At 43.5% G+C, this 20182-nt stretch overlaps 1 protein-coding gene across 1 annotated transcript in view; it reads left to right on the plus strand.

Annotated features, from left to right (window-relative positions):
• lrp2b (low density lipoprotein receptor-related protein 2b) overlaps nt 1-20182 on the plus strand; it is a gene marked incomplete at both ends in the record, with an annotated part of 85070 nt that overhangs the window by 42839 nt on the left and 22049 nt on the right. Inside the window, 19 exons of the mRNA XM_083688220.1 lie at nt 1369-1478; nt 1741-1918; nt 3431-3644; nt 3893-4129; nt 4526-4717; nt 6639-7111; nt 7718-8165; nt 8966-9131; nt 9961-10119; nt 12365-12654; nt 12842-13045; nt 13334-13576; nt 14393-14518; nt 14742-14861; nt 16276-16407; nt 17265-17469; nt 17868-18163; nt 18911-19427; nt 19944-20096. Of these exons, the coding sequence (XP_083544346.1) occupies nt 1369-1478; nt 1741-1918; nt 3431-3644; nt 3893-4129; nt 4526-4717; nt 6639-7111; nt 7718-8165; nt 8966-9131; nt 9961-10119; nt 12365-12654; nt 12842-13045; nt 13334-13576; nt 14393-14518; nt 14742-14861; nt 16276-16407; nt 17265-17469; nt 17868-18163; nt 18911-19427; nt 19944-20096 (4463 nt within the window). The remainder of the gene's footprint in view (nt 1-1368; nt 1479-1740; nt 1919-3430; nt 3645-3892; nt 4130-4525; nt 4718-6638; nt 7112-7717; nt 8166-8965; nt 9132-9960; nt 10120-12364; nt 12655-12841; nt 13046-13333; nt 13577-14392; nt 14519-14741; nt 14862-16275; nt 16408-17264; nt 17470-17867; nt 18164-18910; nt 19428-19943; nt 20097-20182) is intronic.

Genomic DNA, 20182 nt, shown 5'->3' on the forward strand with positions numbered 1-20182 from the left:
TAGCCTAGACGGTGATGGACAGACAGGAGAAAAGCAAAACCTACACAGATAGGAAAAGAGGAGCAAAGGAGGTGAACTTCCAGTGTGGCTCGTTCGTGAGAGTCAAGAGGCCTGGCCTGGCCTGAGGTACAGTCAAGGTACACCATGCCTCTCCAGGTCCATGACAAAAGGGGACCCATACTTACAAACTCTCTGATGGCACCTGCAGTGCCAGGGGGGCAGGGACATGCTCTTGGTCCATTGTTTCCTCCTGATAATGACATTCAGCCTGGTGAAAGCCCAGAAAACCCACTACCTGACCATGGGGGTAGAGAGAGAAGGACACCTACATGGATGTAATTTGACTGGTACTGATAGGATATTGTCTTATTGGTTCTCCCTTATAAACAGCTCTTGATTTGATTACTCATGGTTGGAAGACGGGTATAAAACAGAATGTTGAGTAGCATATCTTTCTCTCTGTTTTCTGGTCTGTGGTCCCAGCAGTTGTCTGTGGGCATGGTATTGAGGCCAAATGGCCTGTTCGTTCTTTCTCTCTCCCTCTCTCCCTTTATACCTCTCTCTCTCTCTATCTATCAGTTACCATGAGGGTAGAATGTAACATTTGTTTATGATGTATTTGCCTTGTGATAGTTGTGTAAGCTTACAGTGTTATTAAAGTCTCATTTGATTTATTCTCACTTGACCATTCTTGCTCTAATCAACCAAAACTCAGATTATTAATATTAAGATATGCTTTGTTCGTAACAATACATAGCCACATTTACTTGCCAACCCTTCATATTGTAACTGCCAACCTATAAGGCCCTACAATGGTGTTTTGATGTCCATTTTATGTGTGTAGTTTTAGAGGTGTGTAATGTATGTTGTCAAACTTAGGACAACGTGAAGTCCAATTCTAAAATTATTTTATTCCTGAAACATTCTAAGCTTAAATACTACACATTTCTTATCTGTATTTAACCACTTTGAAATGTCACACATTGACATTTATGGAATGACCCATATACTGTACATTTTTTTTAAATATAAATTAATGATGTGCCTCATGAGCTTAGTTCAACTGTCTTACCCCATCAGAACCCAAAATATAAGCTTGTTTTTGTTTACTCCATTTTTTGTAAACAATGTAATCGTAAACAAACACTGTATAGCTTCAGAACATAGTTACAACTATCATTTGGATCTTATGGACAGTCCTTGAATCCATAGCTCTGTCTATGAATTTGAGAGTGGTTACATTTATCGAGTCCCATCCCTCATCCGGGGCAAAGAAGTGGCAGGGTTTGTTGTTCTTTGAATCCCAGATTTCCCCTTTAACATTGCATTCACAAGGTGTCATGATGCCTCTCATCCACTGTACTGTAGGTCATACGTGTGGATGGAGTACAAAACTATAGGAAGACTCTCATCACAGACACAGGGAAGCCAGAGGGGGCAGGAGAGCCCATCGGAATAGCCCTGGATCCAGCTAGAGGGTAAAGATTCATCTGAGCTTATGTACATCTACTGTATAGCCAAAGTATACCAAAGAATATGAATACATGCAACACTGTTTGTACAGTGTGGCATTCCAAAAGTCCATTGTGTCATGAAAGTAATTTATTAATGATAATACAATACAATGTGTCTGTCTCTGATTTGTTTTAGTATTATAGGAATCTGGACTTTACTTTTTTCTATTACCATTTCGTAATATACTATAAGTACAAATATACTGTCTGATTTCCTGCTCCACAGGAAGCTGTTCTGGACAGACCGAGGGACAGACAGTGGAGTACCTCCTAAGGTTGCGAGTGCTGACATGGATGGTGGGAACCTGCAAAACCTCTACACTGGCAACCTGGGCCACATAGAGTTCATCACCACTGACATCGCCATGAGCAAACTCTACTGGGGGGTCACCAGCACTGGGCTGGTGGGTTCACACACACACACACACACACACACACACACACACACACACACACACACACACACACACACACACACACACACACACCTCTACTTGAATGCATGCTATACAAGTGTACACTATTAATTTGGGCTCCTTTAAAGCCTACTTGTTGTAGTACAGTACAGGATGTACACTAGTTGCTAGTATACAGACCAGTCCTCAGTCCTAAATAATTCCTAGTCAGACCAATAGCAATTTCTACACAATCGATTAAGAGGCGGCTTTCGGGCCCCATCAGTTAATGTCACAGAGCGTTGCATCAAGACCTACTAAGTTTGTAGGTCATACAGTTTTTATTAAATGTATAAAATATTGCATTCACCTTTTATCCAAAGCGACTTACATTGCAGTGAGTGCAATGTGAAATGTATGTATGCCCTAATGTTCATTTATGCCCTGTAAACCAGAAAATGTGCTTGCTATCCATGGTAGTGTGTAACTGGAGATCATTTCTTAGAAATTGGAGGTGTGGTGTTTTAATAATGGCTAGCTACTCTATGTCATGGCTCACCGCTGTTTCATCCAAACTTTGATGCTCCTTTGCGACAATCATCTAACCATAACCCTAACCCATAATACGTCCGCCAAATGTCTAATGACAGTGCCGGTGATCGTACCTAGGTTCAGCTAGTTAACTAAAGCTTGTCTGCAAACGTTTTCACTGGTAGTGTTATCGGGCCTTGGCAGGGAGAAGATCATTTTTCTGGTCATCATACTGTCCAAACTCGCTGCTTTGCGACATGCATTCATTACGATTTCAGATGAAGGTAGCTGCGACAGTAGGTCAGAGTTTAAAAGATTGACGCTTATGCAACAATGTCTCTATGGTTCTCTATAGCTCAGTTGGTAGAGCATGGCACTAACAATGCTTAGGTTGTGGGTTTGATTCCCATAGGGACCATATATACTGAAAAATGTATGCACTCATTGCAATGTAAGTCGCTTTGGATAAAAGCGTCAGCTAAATGGCATATACCATGTCTCTGGGGTACCGTGACGGCAGTAGGGAATCAGCTCGTCTATTTGTCATGTTTTATTTCAGGTCATTCACCTCGGCTAATGGATATGTTTACAATGTGTTATAGTGTGTTTACAAACATTGCCGCCTAATGAATTACATGAAGAGTAGCTTATGAGTTGTTGTTTCAATTTGGAAAAGGACAAATTATTGTCTGGTCTGAGACATTCAAAATGATGTCCTTGGATAAACCTTAATTTAGAACAAATGATGGACACTTCATGGACACTTCAAAAAATGATGTTAGACATGGAATATGTGTGTCCTCGAAATTGCATCTTAATTAAGTCATAGCAATATAATGTTTCTTAATTGATTCCGTGCATTTTGGCAGTCAGCTACATGGACACAGCGCACTCACAAAGCAAAGAGGTCATTAATCAGCTATTTGGTTGTCACTCCCTGGCTCACTCACTCTCTCTCACTCTCACTCTCACTCTCAAACCTGTGAACAGATTGAGTGTGGCACCATGGACGGGGTCAGCAGGGTGACCATAGTGAGAGGCTTGTCTCACCCCTGGGGTCTGACAGTACACCAGAGCTACTTGTACTACACTGACCTGGACTATGAGGTCATTGAGAGAGTAGACAAGGGGACGGGAGCCAACATGGTGGTCATGCGGAGTGGGATGTCCGGGCTCCGAGCCCTCAAAGTACACGCCAGAGACGGTGAGTATTGCTACCACTGGTATTGAGATATGACATTTGGATACATACACATGCAGTATAAGCACATTGCCTTTCATTGCCATGCTGAAAAATAGTACTGGAAAGTACTCATCTGATGACATGAAAAATATGAACATGTGTATATGGAAGTGAAGTTTGATATTATACTGTTAGTCTTCAGATACATACAACGTTTTTTTTCAGCAAGGACCTCCCATCCCATACATTGAATCTCATTCCTCCCCCAGACTCTGCTGGGACCAGTAATGCCTGCAGCACCAACAATGGAGGCTGTCCCCACCTGTGCTTGCCCAAGCCAGGGGGGCAAAAGACGTGCGCCTGTACCACAGGCTTTGTGGCATCTCAGGACGGGTCTAGCTGCGAGCAGTATGACTCCTTTGCTATCATCTCTACCCTTAAGCTCATCAGAGGCATCCACATCAACAGCTCCGATCACTCAGAGGCCATGGTGCCTGTCGGTGGATGTGAGTCATTCAATTAATTTATTTAGCATATCTACTCATTCATTCATTCATTCATTCATTCATGTGACTACTGTATATTTATAGCTGAATAAATTCACCCTGGCACAACAGCACACAGTGCTATGATAGTAAATAATGATCAAGCACACTCAATTGGGGAGCACACACAACAAACCAGAAATACCTGTCAAGCCAATTGTCCCATCACTTTTGGGTACCCTGAAATAGGGGGACTATGCATAAAACGTGTTGTAATTTCTGAATGGTGACCCAATATGTACACAAATACCATCAAATAAAAGCTAAGAATCTCATTTGGAGTGTAGAGCCAAAAGAAGAAAAAATGCTTCACTGTCCCATTACTTACACGGGGCACTGCATTTTCATCCATTGCAGCCTCCTACTCTGTGATTGACAAGATGGACCTGCATGTGGCATCTGGGTATCTGTACTGGATTGACAACAGCACCTACAGCTCCTACAGGGGCATCTACAGGGCCAAGACAGACGGAGGACGCTACAACAGCATCGTTACCTCTGGCATCGGACGAGGAGGGATACAGGGAATTGCCGTGGACTGGGTAGCAGGTACATGATGTTCTCATACATCAAGGCATCAAACTCAATCAGCAAAAATATCATGGGCCAAATTTGGCCCACTTCACCATATAAGTCAATATGACCCAATTAATACTTGGAATTAGCAACGCATGTGTAAGACTAGAGCAGGAGGCTAGGACAGAGTATAAAGTGTACTTTAAACCACTACAACAGCTATTTACGATCAAATGACTGCACAAAATGTTTCTCCACACTGTAGTGATATGAAATATCGAAAGGAAAAGTTGCTAATATGTATTATTTTGATGAGAATTTATTTTTTGTAGTGATCAGGCTAAAAACAGTGTTGAATCTCTCCACTGGAAACCGTTTTGTTGTGCTCACCATAACCTCGTTGAGACAAGGCTTTCCTCGTTCTCAAAGCCTGTGGGAAATCTTTTGCAGAAAGAAGCTACAAAGGGATGGAAACTAAATGTTACAAATGTAACTCAGGTTCTCTGAAGGAGATGAGAGAGACCCCTCACTATGGTACTCTTGTGTACCTTTCCCTGAAGACCCCTATTCAATCACACCTGGTACTACAGTCCGTGACGCTTGCAGTTGATAAATCACCCATCCGAATAAAGGGAACGCAGCAAGCGAGCCATTTCATCCAGTGATCCACTCTTCACAAGCTCAGCCCAAGGGGCAATGAGGGGAGGGGTCTCCCTCATCTCCATCACATAGCCTGGGTTACATTTGTAACCTTTAGTTCTCTTTCAGTCAATCCGCTTCAGCCCTCACTATGGGACCCTGCAAAACTCCCCAATTGCCTGGTCTGAACTGGAAACCTGTATGGATACAAGAATATACCTTGTACTACTTCTACATCACGCAGTCTCCAAAGAGAACCCAGTCACGTCCAGGCTCTAAGACCCTAAAGGTATGAAGAGTAGCCTAGCTGGCAGCAGCACATATCTCTGAGACAGAAACACCCTTGAACAGGGCCCAGGACACCCCCAACCCATGGGTGGAGTGTGCCCAGAACCCCACAGGGGGCTACAATACCCAGAATTGTAAGCCTTGTGGCCCCCATAATCCAGTGGGAGGGGTGCTGTGAACACTGTGCTTTATCCTTGGCAGGGTTCACAAAGCGGACGGACAACTGATTACAAACACTGAACGATGCTGTCCTGTCCACCAAGGACAAACTGAGTGCATGTAGGGTGGACCGATGCCAAATGCAAGTCACTCATACTCGTTCTACCGAAGTGGCACGTCGAAGGCAGCCAGATTCACTGTAAAGAAGGCTTTGCACTTGCCGAGCGGGTCCTGTAAGAAGGATAGGATTGCAGAGATAGGGCACCAAATAGCCACCATTTCAGGCCGTAAAGACCTCTGGTGGACGGTGCCCTAGCACTCTGAATTGTGGCAATCACGTTCAGAGGCAGGCCTTGCCTGACTAGGTACGACCTTTCATGGGCCAAACCCATAAATCCATCAGCTCGGGATGAGGGTGGAATAATTGGCCCTGCACATCTGTAACCTGCAAGGTTTCCTGGTCCAATTCGGGCTATCAGGAGTAGGGACGAACCGTTCACTCTCAGACTTTTGAGTGTGGGAGGGATTCGGCCCACTGGAGGGAAGGCATGCAGGAGCATGATGATCTGTGATCATGAAGAATAATGGACATAGCGAGTTCTCTTGTGATGTGAACAGATCTACGTACGTTTTTTTTTTTAATACAGCTAGCAAGCGGCAACTGGACAAGCAAGTGCTAGTACTGGAGATTTAAGCTTCATTCAACTGTAGTTAGCCACTAAATGGGTCTAAAATCCACTATTTTCTTCACAGCCTATTACAAGTTCAGGTGCACCCACTTTTTGCCATGAGTCAGTGGATCATTGAACATTTCTTTGAATTGGAACTTTGTTTCTCTTCTCTCCCCTCTCTTTCACAATCTCTTCAGGCAACCTTTACTTCACCAATGTCTTTGAGACCCAGACCTTCCTGGAGGTTGTCCCTCTCAACACTACCTACCGTATGGTCCTCCTCAAGTCCTCCGAGGACCGTCCCCGTGACCTGGCTGTAAGCCCCAAGCTCCGCTTCCTTTTCTGGGCCGATGGCGGCCAGACACCCAAGATCGAGCGCGCGCAGCTGGATGGTGCCAACCGCACTGTGCTGGCATCAGAGAGCCTGGCATCGCCACGTGGCCTCACCGTGGACTACACCAATGACTTCCTGTACTGGACCGACGATGTCCTGGATATGATTTCACGTATGGCGTCCGATGGCAGCCAGAGACAGATAGTTCGCTATGGAAGCCGCTACCCATCCCCGTACAGTGTGTCTATATTTGGGAATTATATTTTGTGGGTGGACCGGAAGCTTGGAAAGCTCTTCCAGGCCAACAAGGATCCGGCAAATACTGACCAGGCAGAGGTGAGTATTAAAGGTCCAGTATGTAACATTCAAGCTTTCTAAAAGCTTCCTAATGGTTGTAATGAATGTAATGTTTTATTGGTAGCAACCAGGGAATGGGATGCCTTGAAAGAAATATTTTGTTTACGAACGCTGTTTTGGTTCGGGAAAAGCGATTTCTTAAATGCAGTGTCCAACACCCGACACTCGGTTTGCATACAAACATGTTGTTACCACCAGGGGTGTTCTAGGGGAGTGGACTCATTGGTTTTCGGCTTTCTGTCTCTGGTAGCTGTCTCTCTGAATCTTGCGTGTATGCAAAAACAAAATAGCTAATGTCCGGTCCATTTCAGGGGTTATATTATTATTATTAGGGAGGATGTTGTTGTTTGGAACTTCAAACTGAATTTCGCCGTGCTGGCCAGAGGTGGCAGATTTCCAACAAAATCTAGCTTTACAAACTGTTAACCTGTTTGTGTCTTTCACGTTATGCACTTTCACTGAATCTGTGTTGTACATATTCATTATTATAATGTAGTATTTTACTGTTTGTTATTGTATGTACAGTATGAGCTCTTGAGCAAATAATACTTTGAAAATAAAATATATCATCATAATTGTTATCAGGTGATTCGGGATGGTGTGCAGGGCCTGACGGATGTTGTGGTCTTCGACGCTCACGTTCAGCCCACTGCTGCCAACCAGGTGGGCTTCAACCCATGCCAGGAGAACAACGGGCGCTGCCAGCAGCTTTGCTTCGCCCTGCCTGAGCAACAGCAGCCCAAATGCGCCTGTGCCCACGGCTCACTCCTCAACAACGGTGTGACCTGCGGTTACGGTCTTGATGAGTTTCTGGTGTTCACCACTGACTACACCTTGAATAGCATGCGCCTGGACCCAACAGACCATACCACCCCCTTCCCTCCAGTAAACTTGGGTTACACTGTGGTGGCCCTGGATTATGATGTTCAGGAGAAGCGAGTCTTCTTTACCCAGTATATGGGGATAGGTCGGAGCAGGATCGGCTATGTGAACACTGCCTCCATCACCAGCCCACCAGTCATCATTGTGACAAGTAAGTGGAATGGTCTGGGTTGGGTTACAATCGCTGGAAAACAACGTAGAGTGTAGCTGTTTACTCCTGCCTTTTTCTGTCTCCCCCTCTTTCTTTGGGTGGCATCATAGCCAAGCTTAGAGAGGCTGCCAGCAGCCGGATGGTTGCTAGTGTACATAACAGGTCTGATGGGGAAAATGTGGCTAGATGTGAGCGGACAACCAGAGGGTTGCTGCTATCAAGTCATAGATGCTTTTGGCACAGAAGACTCTTTGTCTGGCGACCCATCCTGAATTTTATTTCACTGTATCGTTCACTACATATAATTCAGTCTGGATCTTCCATCTTGGAGGTCGATTGTGATTGTCACAGTTGAAGGATGTTATGCAATCAGAGTGTCAAAGCATTTGACGTAATGTGGGTTTAAGTTTCTGAAAGGATGCTGACTGGCAAGAATGGATTTCCGTTCTTGGAGTCCTCAGGGACGAAATCTAATCCAGACTTGAATCTGCGGAGAATAATGATAGTGGGGGGAGCGTTTCAAGGATGGGTCGCCAGGCAAGATGACCCTGTGTGTGTGTGTGTGTGTGTGTGTGTGTGTGTGTGTGTGTGTGTGTGTGTGTGTGTGTGTGTGTGTGTGTGTGTGTGTGTGTGTGTGTGTGTGTGTGTGTGTGTGTGTGTGTGTGTGTGTGTGTGTGTGTGTGTCCGTTTCTAATCAATAATAAAGTAATCTTTCCTTTCTATTTCTCTGTTTCTTTTCTCTCTCTTCCCTTCTCTCCTCATCCTTCCTCTCCCTTTCCCCTTTCCCTCTCTCTCTCTAGATCTGGATGACCCTGAAGGGCTGGCGTATGACTGGGTGCACAAGCGGCTGTATTTCACCGACTACTACAACAGAAGTGTCCAGGCCTTGGGGGTTAACGGACAGAATCGCTCCTTGATCGCCCATGCCAACCGCCCTCGAGGCATCATTGTGGACCCCTGCTATGGGTAAAACTAACTGAAAAGTAGATGTTTAGGTTTTCTGGTAGCATTCGCTCTCTGTCTGATGATATTGATCAGTTCAAGCTAGTGTGTTCTGAGTGTGTTCTCCACTGATTCATTGGATCGTGTTACACATAAACAGTGGGGTGTCTTGAACTGTTTAATCAAGGGATGTTGTACCCCAGATTATTCAGATGTTTTCATACCTCAAAAGTGGTTTGAAGTCCATATTTAGATCCATTATGATGTGCTGTATTAGGTAATGTGTACATTCTGCTACATTTCTCTCTCTCTCTCTCTCTCTCTCTCTCTCTCTCTCTCTCTCTCTCTCTGTGTAGACTGATTCCACCTAAAGAACTTAGATTTAGATTTTTTATACTATTTACACTTTTTCAGCTTCACTCGAATTTTCATAAAATCCTATTCATGCCTATACCACCGTGAGCACAGCCTAAACCTATTAACTTCAAAACTAATTTTAAATTCCCACTTTTTTCCTACTTTTTCATACCATTGATTCTTTTTGAGCTGTACTCGAATGTGCCTGATATCTGATTCATTCCTATGGCCTATTTGCTCTGATTGGGAAATTTCAAATGTATCTCAAAGGTGAGAACTAAATTCAACTTTAAATGACTGTCAGATGTTTTACACTATTTAGACTTTTTAAACATTAAGCCTTTTTATGTCACATAAATTAACAATGGTTCCAATGAAGAACATATTGTTGCTATGGTCATACTCTGAGAAGGCAAGGAGTGCCGTCTTTCACAAAGTGTAAAATAAAGCTGTGTTAAAACTGTCTTTCTCTTCCTCTCACTCTCCCCCTCTCTAGATATCTGTATTGGACAGACTGGGGGAGTCCTGCTAAGATAGAGAGAGCTACACTGGGTGGAAATTTCCGTGTGCCCATCATCAACACCAGTCTGTCTCAGCCCAACGGCCTGTCACTGGACTATGAGGAGAGAATGCTCTACTGGGCTGATGCCTCTCTGTAAGCCGAGAGAAATATTCACTCAGAATAAAGTATTAAGAATATGTGTATTTATATTTTTTATATAAACACTGCCCTTGTTGATACCAGCCTTAAATGTGCAATCCTTAATTAGTTTTTTTAGCCCTGCCACTTCATTTGATATGAAGAAAAGATGGGGTTGGGTATATGTGACAACTCTCAAAATCATAGACAGAGCTCTGGATGCTCTAACAGCCATGATAATATTATTGAAATTATAGTTTTAAACATATTTCAAAGCTATACTGTATATTGTTTGTTTATAAGGACATTGTTTACAAACAATAAAGTGAGAAATACTGTAACCATATACAGTGCTCTGCGTAACTACTGGGACAGTGAATCATTTATTCTTCTTTTGGCTCTACACTCCAAAAGTTTGGATTTTAAATCAAACAATTGACAACAAACTGTGAGGTTAAAGTAGAGATTCTCAGCCTTTATGTGATGATATTTGTGTATACAGTACCAGTCAAAAGTTTGGACACACCTCATTCAATGGTTTTTCTTTATTTTTTATTATTTTCTACATTGTAGATTGATATTGAAGACATCAAACCTATGAAGGAACACATATGGAATTATGTAGTAAACAAAAAAGTGTTAAACAAACCAGAATATGTTTTATATTTTCGATTCTTCAAAGTAGCCACATTTTGCTTTGATGACAGCTTTGCACACTCTTGGCAAGGTGTGTCCAAACTTTTGACTGGTACTGTATATTGGTTTCACCATGCATAACACTTTTTCTTTTTCTTTTTTTTCTGGTAAGTCAGGTGTGTTCTGTTCTAATTTGTGCAGGCATAAGAGAGCTATCAATGTCTAGTATTGATTCTAGGTTTTGTGTTTGCCTTTGGTGTCTGCTATTGGTGTCTGTCAACATGAGGACCAAAAAATGAAATTCTAGGAAGCCTTTATTAGGCTGAAAAATCAGAAACATAGCCAAAGGTTTGCCAAAATCAACATTTTGTAACATCATTAAAAAAGAAAGAAAGCACTGGTGAGCTCAGCAATGGGCAGGTAGGCCAAGGAAGACTTCTACAGTGGATGCCCGAAGTGGATGCACCATAATTAAGAAAAACCCCAATACAACTGTCCCACAGATCTGGAACACTTTCCAGCAGATAGGCATGAATGTGTCAGAGACCACCATCTGCAGAATGCAAAACTTCTCTGCAAGGTGCAATCCACTAGTCCACTATCCTCAAAAAGGATTTTCACTTACAGTAACTTATGGTTATTAAAAATACATGCAGAGGTCTGGAAAAAGATCTTGTGGACGGTAAGATGAATATTATCATGTACCAGAGTGGTTGCAAGTGGAAAGTTTGGAGAAAAAAGGATCTGCCCAAGATTTACAGCATACCACCTCATCTCTGAAACAAGGTGGAGGGGGTTTTAATGTGAAGGCATGTATAGCTGCCACTCGAACTGGCTAACTTGTCTTAATTGATGATGTAACTGCTGTGACGGCAGCAACAGAATGTATTCTGAAGTGTACAGAAACATTTGTTGTCTGCTCGAGTACAAGCAACGGCCTCCAAATTCATTGGATGGCGCTTCATCAAGACAATGACCCAAAACATACTATAATAGCATTTCAGTTACCATAGTTTTTCAGGGCCAAAAAGTGTTCTTGAAAAAAAAAAAAAGTTCTTGACTGGCCAAGTCAATTTTCAGATTTAAATCCAATTGAACTTTAACCAATTTAATTTCCTGATGAGAAGATTTCAGGCAAAAATACCTCAAAACTGAAGATGGCTGCAGGACAGGCCTGGCAGAACATCACCAGAGAAAACACCTAGTGTCTAGTGGGGTCAATGGGTCACAGACTTCAGGCATTATTGCATGCAAACGATTGTACACCAAATACTAAGCATGAGTGCTTAATTTGGACATGTGATGAATCTGTCCCATTACTTTTGGGTAGCTTGAAATACGGGGACTATGCATAAAAAAGTGGTTTAATTTCTGAAGGGTGAAACCAATATATACACAAATACAGTACCATCAAATAGAAGCTGAGAACCTCATAGTAATTGTTTGATTTCAAATCCAAACTTTTGGAGTGTAGAGCCAAAAGAAGAAAAAATGCTTCACTGTCCCATGACTTACGCAGGGCACTGTATTTTGGGCTATCCATCCATTTCTTATAACAAATTCCTAGCTTACATTTGTAACATTTAACATTCTTTCTTTCCATCCATCTCTTTCCCCCTCTCAGGGATAAGATTGAGCGGTCCACTCTGACTGGTCAGAACCGCCAGATGATTGTGAGCGGGGTCCAGTACCCCTACGCCATGACCGTGTTCCAGCAGGACATTTTTTGGACCGACTGGACCACACGTGCCGTCTACCGTGCCAGCAAGGACGACGGGTCAGGGGTCACCGTCGTGGCCCAGGACCTCCAGTACAGACCCAACGACATACATGCGTACACTCGGTCAAAGCAGGAGAGCTGCTCCAGCCCTTGCCAGCAGTTCAACGGAGGGTGTAGCCACCTCTGTGTGTCAGGTCAGTGATCACGTATATAGGTTGTGTCATGTATTGGTGGATATACAGTATCATCCAGTCCTTTAGATTTTTCTGTCTCGTCAGTCAGTTCGCTAACACTGTTTCAGTCATTGCTAGTTAAAGGGCTGGTGAGGTTTAACGAGATAGTCCTACTCTAATAATCATGTCGCAAACCCATTCCCTATAGGTCCGTCTGGTCCAGAGTGTCAGTGCCCCCAGCAGGGCAACTGGTACCTGGCCAACAACGGAAGGGACTGTATCCGTGATAACGGCCACCGCTGTCAGCCGGAGCAGTTCACCTGTCTGAATGGCAACTGTATCTCTGTGCGCTGGAAGTGTGATGGATACAGTGACTGCTCGGACAACTCAGATGAGCTGGAGAGAGTGTGTGGTGAGGACCTCACTCGATCAGACTCCCATCAGTAGCCATTCTAGCAAAACCAAGCAACAACTAAGTCAAAACTATTTGACACGCTCCCACCTGTATTCTCTGTATTTCCATGTGATATTAACCTATAGCCTTCAACACTTGCTTACTTACTCCCTCCAGCCCATTTCCAGCCTCACGCTCTCTCTTCATTGTCCTCTTCAACCACACCATTCACAACACCTTCAATGTCCTATGACTGTAGAGCCTTACACTCATGCTCACTCCCTCCGTCTCTCCGTCCCCTCCCAGCCTTCCACACCTGCTCAGCCATGGACTTCACCTGTGACAACGGGCGTTGCGTGCCCCTGTCGTACGTCTGTGACTACACCAATGACTGCAGGGACAACAGCGACGAGCTCGGCTGTCCCTTCCCCACGTGTAACCCTGCCACAGAGTTCACCTGTGCCAACGGACGCTGCATCAGCGCTACCTTCGTGTGCAACGGCTTCAACGACTGCCGGGATAACGGCACCTCGGACGAGACCAACTGTCGTGAGTGACCACAACTGAAAAGACATCGTCCAAACGTCAGGTTTTCTGTGCTAGGTCTGATAGGTCGATGAAAATATGAAGCATATAACTCTGATATCTTGCGTGTGCTTACCCATGTGAACAATTTTACATTCACTCTTTTTGGGATCAGCACTGCAAACATTTCATTTGGAATAATCCATTATAATCTTTGCTGCAAGGATTTTTGCTTGAATTGAGTTTAACACACACCGTATTGATCTCCAAAGGGAAAATGTGATGTTCGGTACATAATAAAACATTAAGTTGTGGGACCGATAAGGGCGTTTGCTTTCTGAAACAGACTTCTGCTCTTCGAAGTAGGATTGGATTGTGATATTTGGAGCATATTGTGATATTGTTCTCCTACGGACATAGTTTGTAAAAGTGCTTAAAACTCTAGATATGTGCAAAACTGCAAGTGTAGTGTCCTGCTATTTTTGCAATACAAAGCACATCTAGCAGTGAGAACGTGTCTCTTTGTTTCACCAGACTATTTACAACACCAGCCATACATATGCATGCATATGCAATGAGCGATATTATCATATATATATATATATATATATATATATATATATATATATATATATATATATATATACGTATGTATGTACATATTATGTATGTATGTATGTACGTACGTATGTATGTATGTATGTATGTATGTATGTATGTATATTATCGTATATATACCATGTATGGTGATATTCTCTAAAATAATATCGTCGATAAAACATTTTTGATATCGTCCAACCCTACTTCAGAGTTGTCATGCCTGCTTCGCTCTCCCTACAGCTGACAGAACATGTCCCTCAGGACAGATCAAGTGTGACACCACCAACATTTGCATCTACTCCGACAGTTTGTGTGACGGTTTTAATAACTGTGGAGACAACAGTGATGAGAACCCTCTGTTCTGTGGTAAGTTACTATAAGTCCTGTAAAAATGTGATGTGTGATATCTCATATTTGGACATGTGTGCTTGAGCAAAGGGTTTACCTTATCGTTGACCTTTGAGTTTAATGTTTTTCGGGTCTGCATTTGTGTGTGTGTGTGTGTGTGTGTGGTATATTGTGTGTGTGTGTGTGTGTGTGTGTGTGTGTGTGTGTGTGTGTGTGTGTGTGTGTGTGTGGTATATTTCAGCGGGCAGGACATGCTCCCCTGACCAGTTCCGCTGTGACGAGGGAAAGTGTATCCCCGGCTCCTTTGTGTGTGACTACGTTAGGGACTGTATTGATGGAACGGATGAACCACCATCTTGCCGTAAGTTTCTAGTCTAAAGCTGTGTAACTAGGAAACCCACAAGTAAACCATAACAGGCGGTTCCCATAGGAATCTTCAAAGGGCTAGGGAAGAAATCTTACTACTAACCAACCTGGTACTGTGGTACTTTGCAGTTGTGCGGGTTCCTCCTTACTACCTAGCAAAGTGTTAAGTTGTTATTTGTGAATATATGCCCAGTGTCTTATGACTGATTATGATAAAGCAAGCTGAACATGCAATAGTGTAACACAGTAAATTATGAAAAGACAAAGACACATTTTTTTATTCATTTGCTCTTTTAATATAGGCTACTAGCCAACAAAAAAAACAGAATCTGATTTTACTGTTAGGTAAAATATTTATTTTTAAGGAAATCACGACAACATTTATACCAATGGAATGGTTATAGAGTATTGCGAGGTAAAATTGTAAAATGTTAATATACTGGGAAAGGTGGGTTGACCTGGGACATCGGATATTGGATGTGGAATGGATAGTTAATTGGCTGATTCACTTGTGAACCCCATGCAGGCAGAGATGGGAATTTGTACAGGTTGTTATTTTCTTTTAATGTCCTACAATTTGGGGATGGTTGGTTGGGGCAGGGGAAAAAGGCACTAGAAATTATACAACCTAGCTGATAGGATTTAAATTGTATTTATTAATTGTCAAAGCTGATCTACCCCCCCCCCCCCCCCCCCAATTTAAAAAAATAATAAAATAAGCTGATGCACACATAGCAACGTTTTAATTTTTTTTTTTCGTACTTTACAGTTTTAAAAACTCACTCGCATGATGTGTGGAAACTTTGGTCTTTATTCTTCCTCATGAGTAAACATGTCGGAATCTTACTAATTCAGTGAATGAAACGTCTGATTTGTGGAGGATGTGGTCACGATGACTTATTGTTAAATAAATGCCACCAACCTCAGTTGTGTAGCAAGGGTTTTCTACCTTGTATCTGAGTTTTTGATTCGGTCAGATTGTTCCACTGCAACGAGGCGCGCCTTTGGCATGTGAGAGCGCTGCGCTTCACATGGTGTCGGCATTTCAGACATTGACAAGATAGCAGGCCTGGGCAAGACAAGCGAACAAAGAGAGAATATTAGGCTGCTGTTTTTAGGACATTTTAATATGATGAAACATGTGTTTTTTGATCTAATGTGATCAATTCTTGGCCTCAATTTACCTAAATGATTTCATGCTCACATGAGGCCCCCCTCCCTGCTCGAGGCCCCAGGCAATTGCTGACGTTTGCTTTGAGTCGGCCAGTGTCAGTGAGAAGCCATACAGTAATATGTATTATACATTTTACTATACTATTGATATATATATATATACTATTATATATACTGTGTATATTATACTATACACAGGACACACATATTAAGCTTTGTCTCTCTATATTTTCCAGAGGACCAGATACAAACCTGCAACCCTTCACAGTTCACCTGTACCAATGGCAACTGTGTCCCCCAGTCAATGACATGTGACGGGAACAACGACTGTTGGGACAACAGCGACGAAGCCCCAGAGTTGCAGTGTGGTGAGACAGGGCAATACTACTCTCTTCAATACTACCCTCTACAATACTACTCTCTACAATACTACTCTCTTCAATACTACCTCTACAATACTACCTCTACAATAATACCTCTACAATACTACCTCTATAATACTACTTATACAATACTACCTCTACAATACTACTTCTACAATACTACCTCTACAATACTACTTCTACAATACTACCCTCTACAATACTACCTCTTCAATACTACTCTCTACAATACTACCTCTACAAAAACTACTCTCTTCAATACTACCTCCACAATATTATCTCTACAATACTACCTCTACAATACTACCCACTACAATACTATCTCTACAATACTACCCACTACAATACTATCTCTACAATACTACCCTCTACAATACTACTCTCTTCAATACTACCTCTACAATACTACCCTTTACAATACTACCCACTACAATACTACCTCTACAATACTACCCTTTACAATACTACTCTCTACAATGCTTTTAGTCTGAACCTACTTCACTAAATGTTGTTTTCATAAATGGAGTTCATTTGCAACTCTGTTGACATGCAACAATATATACAAGGGTTAAGGGAAGTGCTTGGGTAAGGCTGAAGGTTAGAGGATAGTTACAGTAAAAAAAAAATAAAAAAAAGATTAGAAAAAGGGCTTCATTTTAGCAGCATCAGCATACTGCACCTGCAATTCCCAACATTTGAGAAACTGTCGTGTGTGTGTGTGTGTGTGTGTGTGTGTGTGTGTGTGTGTGTGTGTGTGTGTGTGTGTGTCTGTGTCTGTGTCTGTGTCTGTGTCTGTGTCTGTGTCTGTGTGTGTGTGTGTATGTGTGTGTCTTTATTCTTAGAACTACGAACATGCAGTTCAAACCAGTTCACCTGCCCCCTGCCCTGGCAGCCTGGATACCCGCGGTGTGTCCCTCTGAGCTTCGTGTGTGATGGAGAGAGAGACTGTGCCAACGCAGCAGACGAGTTACAGAACTGCCCCAACCGTACCTGCCACATGAATGAGTTTACCTGCGCCAATAACCTGTGCATCCTTATCCCCTTCCAGTATGTTTGTGTGTTTTATCTGGTGTTTTTGATGTTTATGTTGTGTGTGTGTGTGTGTGTGTGTGTGTGTGTGTGTGTGTGTGTGTGTGTGTGTGTGTGTGTGATGACCACGTTTTCTCTCACATCATGTGCATGCAGATGCTTGAACAGCCTTATAATTATCTATGTTTGTGTGTGTGTTTGTGTGTTGCTGATGATGTGCACATATTATCATGTGTGTGTGTTTCTCCTTTGCTGTAGCAATATTTTTCTTTCTCTCGTATGCTCTCTCTGGTTCTCTCTCTCTCTCTTTCACACACACACACACACACACACACACACACACACACACACACACACACACACACACACACACAAACAATATTTATGTACTTACTGTAAACATCTGCTTTCCTCAGCTGTGATCACGTGAATGACTGCGGGGACGGTAGTGACGAACTAGGCTGCACATACGACACCTGCGCCAGCTACCAGTTCACCTGTGGCAACGGCGACTGCATCTCCGCCTACTTTGCGTGCGACGGCGAGAGCGACTGCCTGGACGGCTCAGACGAGGCCGAGGGCCTTTGCAGCAGCCCCCAGCCCACCTGTGCCCCGGGAGAGTACATGTGCAAGTCAGGCCAGTGTATCGACATCCACAAGGTCTGCAACGCACAGAACGACTGCCCTGACAACAGCGACGAGAAGGGATGTGGTAAGAGAGGGAGAGGGGGAGAAGAGGGTCTGTGGGTGCATTTATTTTCTTAGAATATAAAAAACCTCACATTTGAGATAAAGTCTCTTGTAAATAAGCAGGTACTGGGAGTCCCAATTTGAATATTTATTTGCGAGCCTTTTGGTCACAGTCAGAAATTATATATATATATATGCCATTTAGCTGACGCTTTTATCCAAAGCGACTTACATTGCAGTGAGTGCATACATTTTTTTTGTATATATGGTCCCAGTGGGAATCAAACCCACAACCTAAGCATTGTTAGCGCCATGCTCTACCAACTGAGCCGCAGAGGACCACCAAATGATCCACCAGTAAGGCTGTGGCCACATAAGTGGATGAAATACACAAAGAATAGATGATGCGTCCGTTTCTTTTAAACGTTCAAGTCGTTTGACATCCATACAACGGGGCGGACCAATGACGCCCAACCTTCTGTCCGTTTTATGTCTGTCAAAGTAGAAATGACTTGAACTTTTGACTTCTTTGCGGCCATGGCCTTAATTAGTTTCATTTGTTCTTCGTCGATCACTTTTCTATTTCCCCTCTCTCTGTGTGTCGTTGCCTCATATAAAATGCACTTGAAATCCAATCAAACTTGAAAACTTCAAACATGGACAGCAGGGATTTTTTGGTGCATTTATTGTTGTCATGTGGACGTGAACGTTGAGTTAGATTGAAGAGGAGTTGTGTAGGAATGTGAATCCTCTCCTCCTGTCCATCCAGGCATCAACGAGTGCCGCAGCCCGTCGGTCCACAAGTGCGGCCAGCTCTGCAACGACACCTTGACCTCCTACTACTGTTCCTGTTACTCCGGTTACCGCCTCATGCCCGACGGCAAGGCGTGCGAGGACGTGGACGAGTGCCGTGATACGCCCGCCGTCTGCAGCCAGATCTGCCAGAACGCCGTGGGTTCTTACCACTGCAAGTGCGCCCCGGGCTACGTTCGCGAGCCGGACCAGCGTACGTGCCGCCAGAACAGCGGCATCGCCCCGTACTTGTTGTACAGTAACCGCTACTACATTCGGAATTTGACCACGGACGGGTCTCAGCTGAGCGTGGTTCTGCAGGGACTGTCCAGCGTCGTGGCGTTGGATTTCGACCACTATGAGAAGAGGCTGTATTGGTTCGACGAAGGGGCGGGCAAGATTGAGAGGATGCGGTTCAATGGGAGTGAGAGGGAGACGTTGGCGGATCACAATGTGGGAGGGGCCAGTGGGCTGGCGGTTGATTGGGTTGGCAGGTGAGTTCAAGGGGAGAGGCATCAGAGGAAGGGGGGCCTCAAATGGATTTTTGAGCACCTTGGTGTTCTATGTATTCATCATTTTAATCTGCATTCTACCCTATTTTTGTTCTGCCATTTCTTATTACCTTTGGGAGAAAAGACAGATGTGAACTTTGCCCTGGTTCAAAAGCTTCGTAAATCCGTCTCAAAATAGTACAGAATACAACATGCCCCGTGATTAGTCCCCAGATAGCTTACACAGTCTTACACACGGTTTGATGTTTTATTGTCTATACATGTCCACACTTTTCTATCTGCAAGTGGAATATGTGTGTGTGTCTACATATGATGTCACATTATCTGTAAGTGTGTCCCTATTGATCCATGCTGTCTGTGTGTGTGCGTGTGCGTGTATGTGCATGTGTGTGCGTGTGTGTGTGTGCGCGCGTGTGTGCGTGTGTGTGTGTGTGTGTGTGTGTGCGTATGTGTGCGTGTGTGCGTGTGTGTGCGTGTGTGTGTGTGTGTGTCTTAAAGGAAGCTGTACTGGGTGGATAGTTACTACGGCTCTGTGCATGTGTCGGAGCTCGACGGGCGTTTTCAGAAGAAGCTGCTGAGTGGCTGCGTGGGAGTCAATAACACCTTCTGCTTCGTCCGCCCTCGTGCAGTGGCAGTCAATCCCAAATACGGGTACTATTAATAAACTCTTCATCTCACTGAACACTAGCACTATAGGACAAACTTGTCTGGCAGGCCAGAACTCACATGAATTCAAC

This window comes from Argentina silus, assembly GCF_951799395.1.
Source record: "Argentina silus genome assembly, chromosome: 16".
Lineage (NCBI taxonomy): Eukaryota > Metazoa > Chordata > Actinopteri > Argentiniformes > Argentinidae > Argentina > Argentina silus.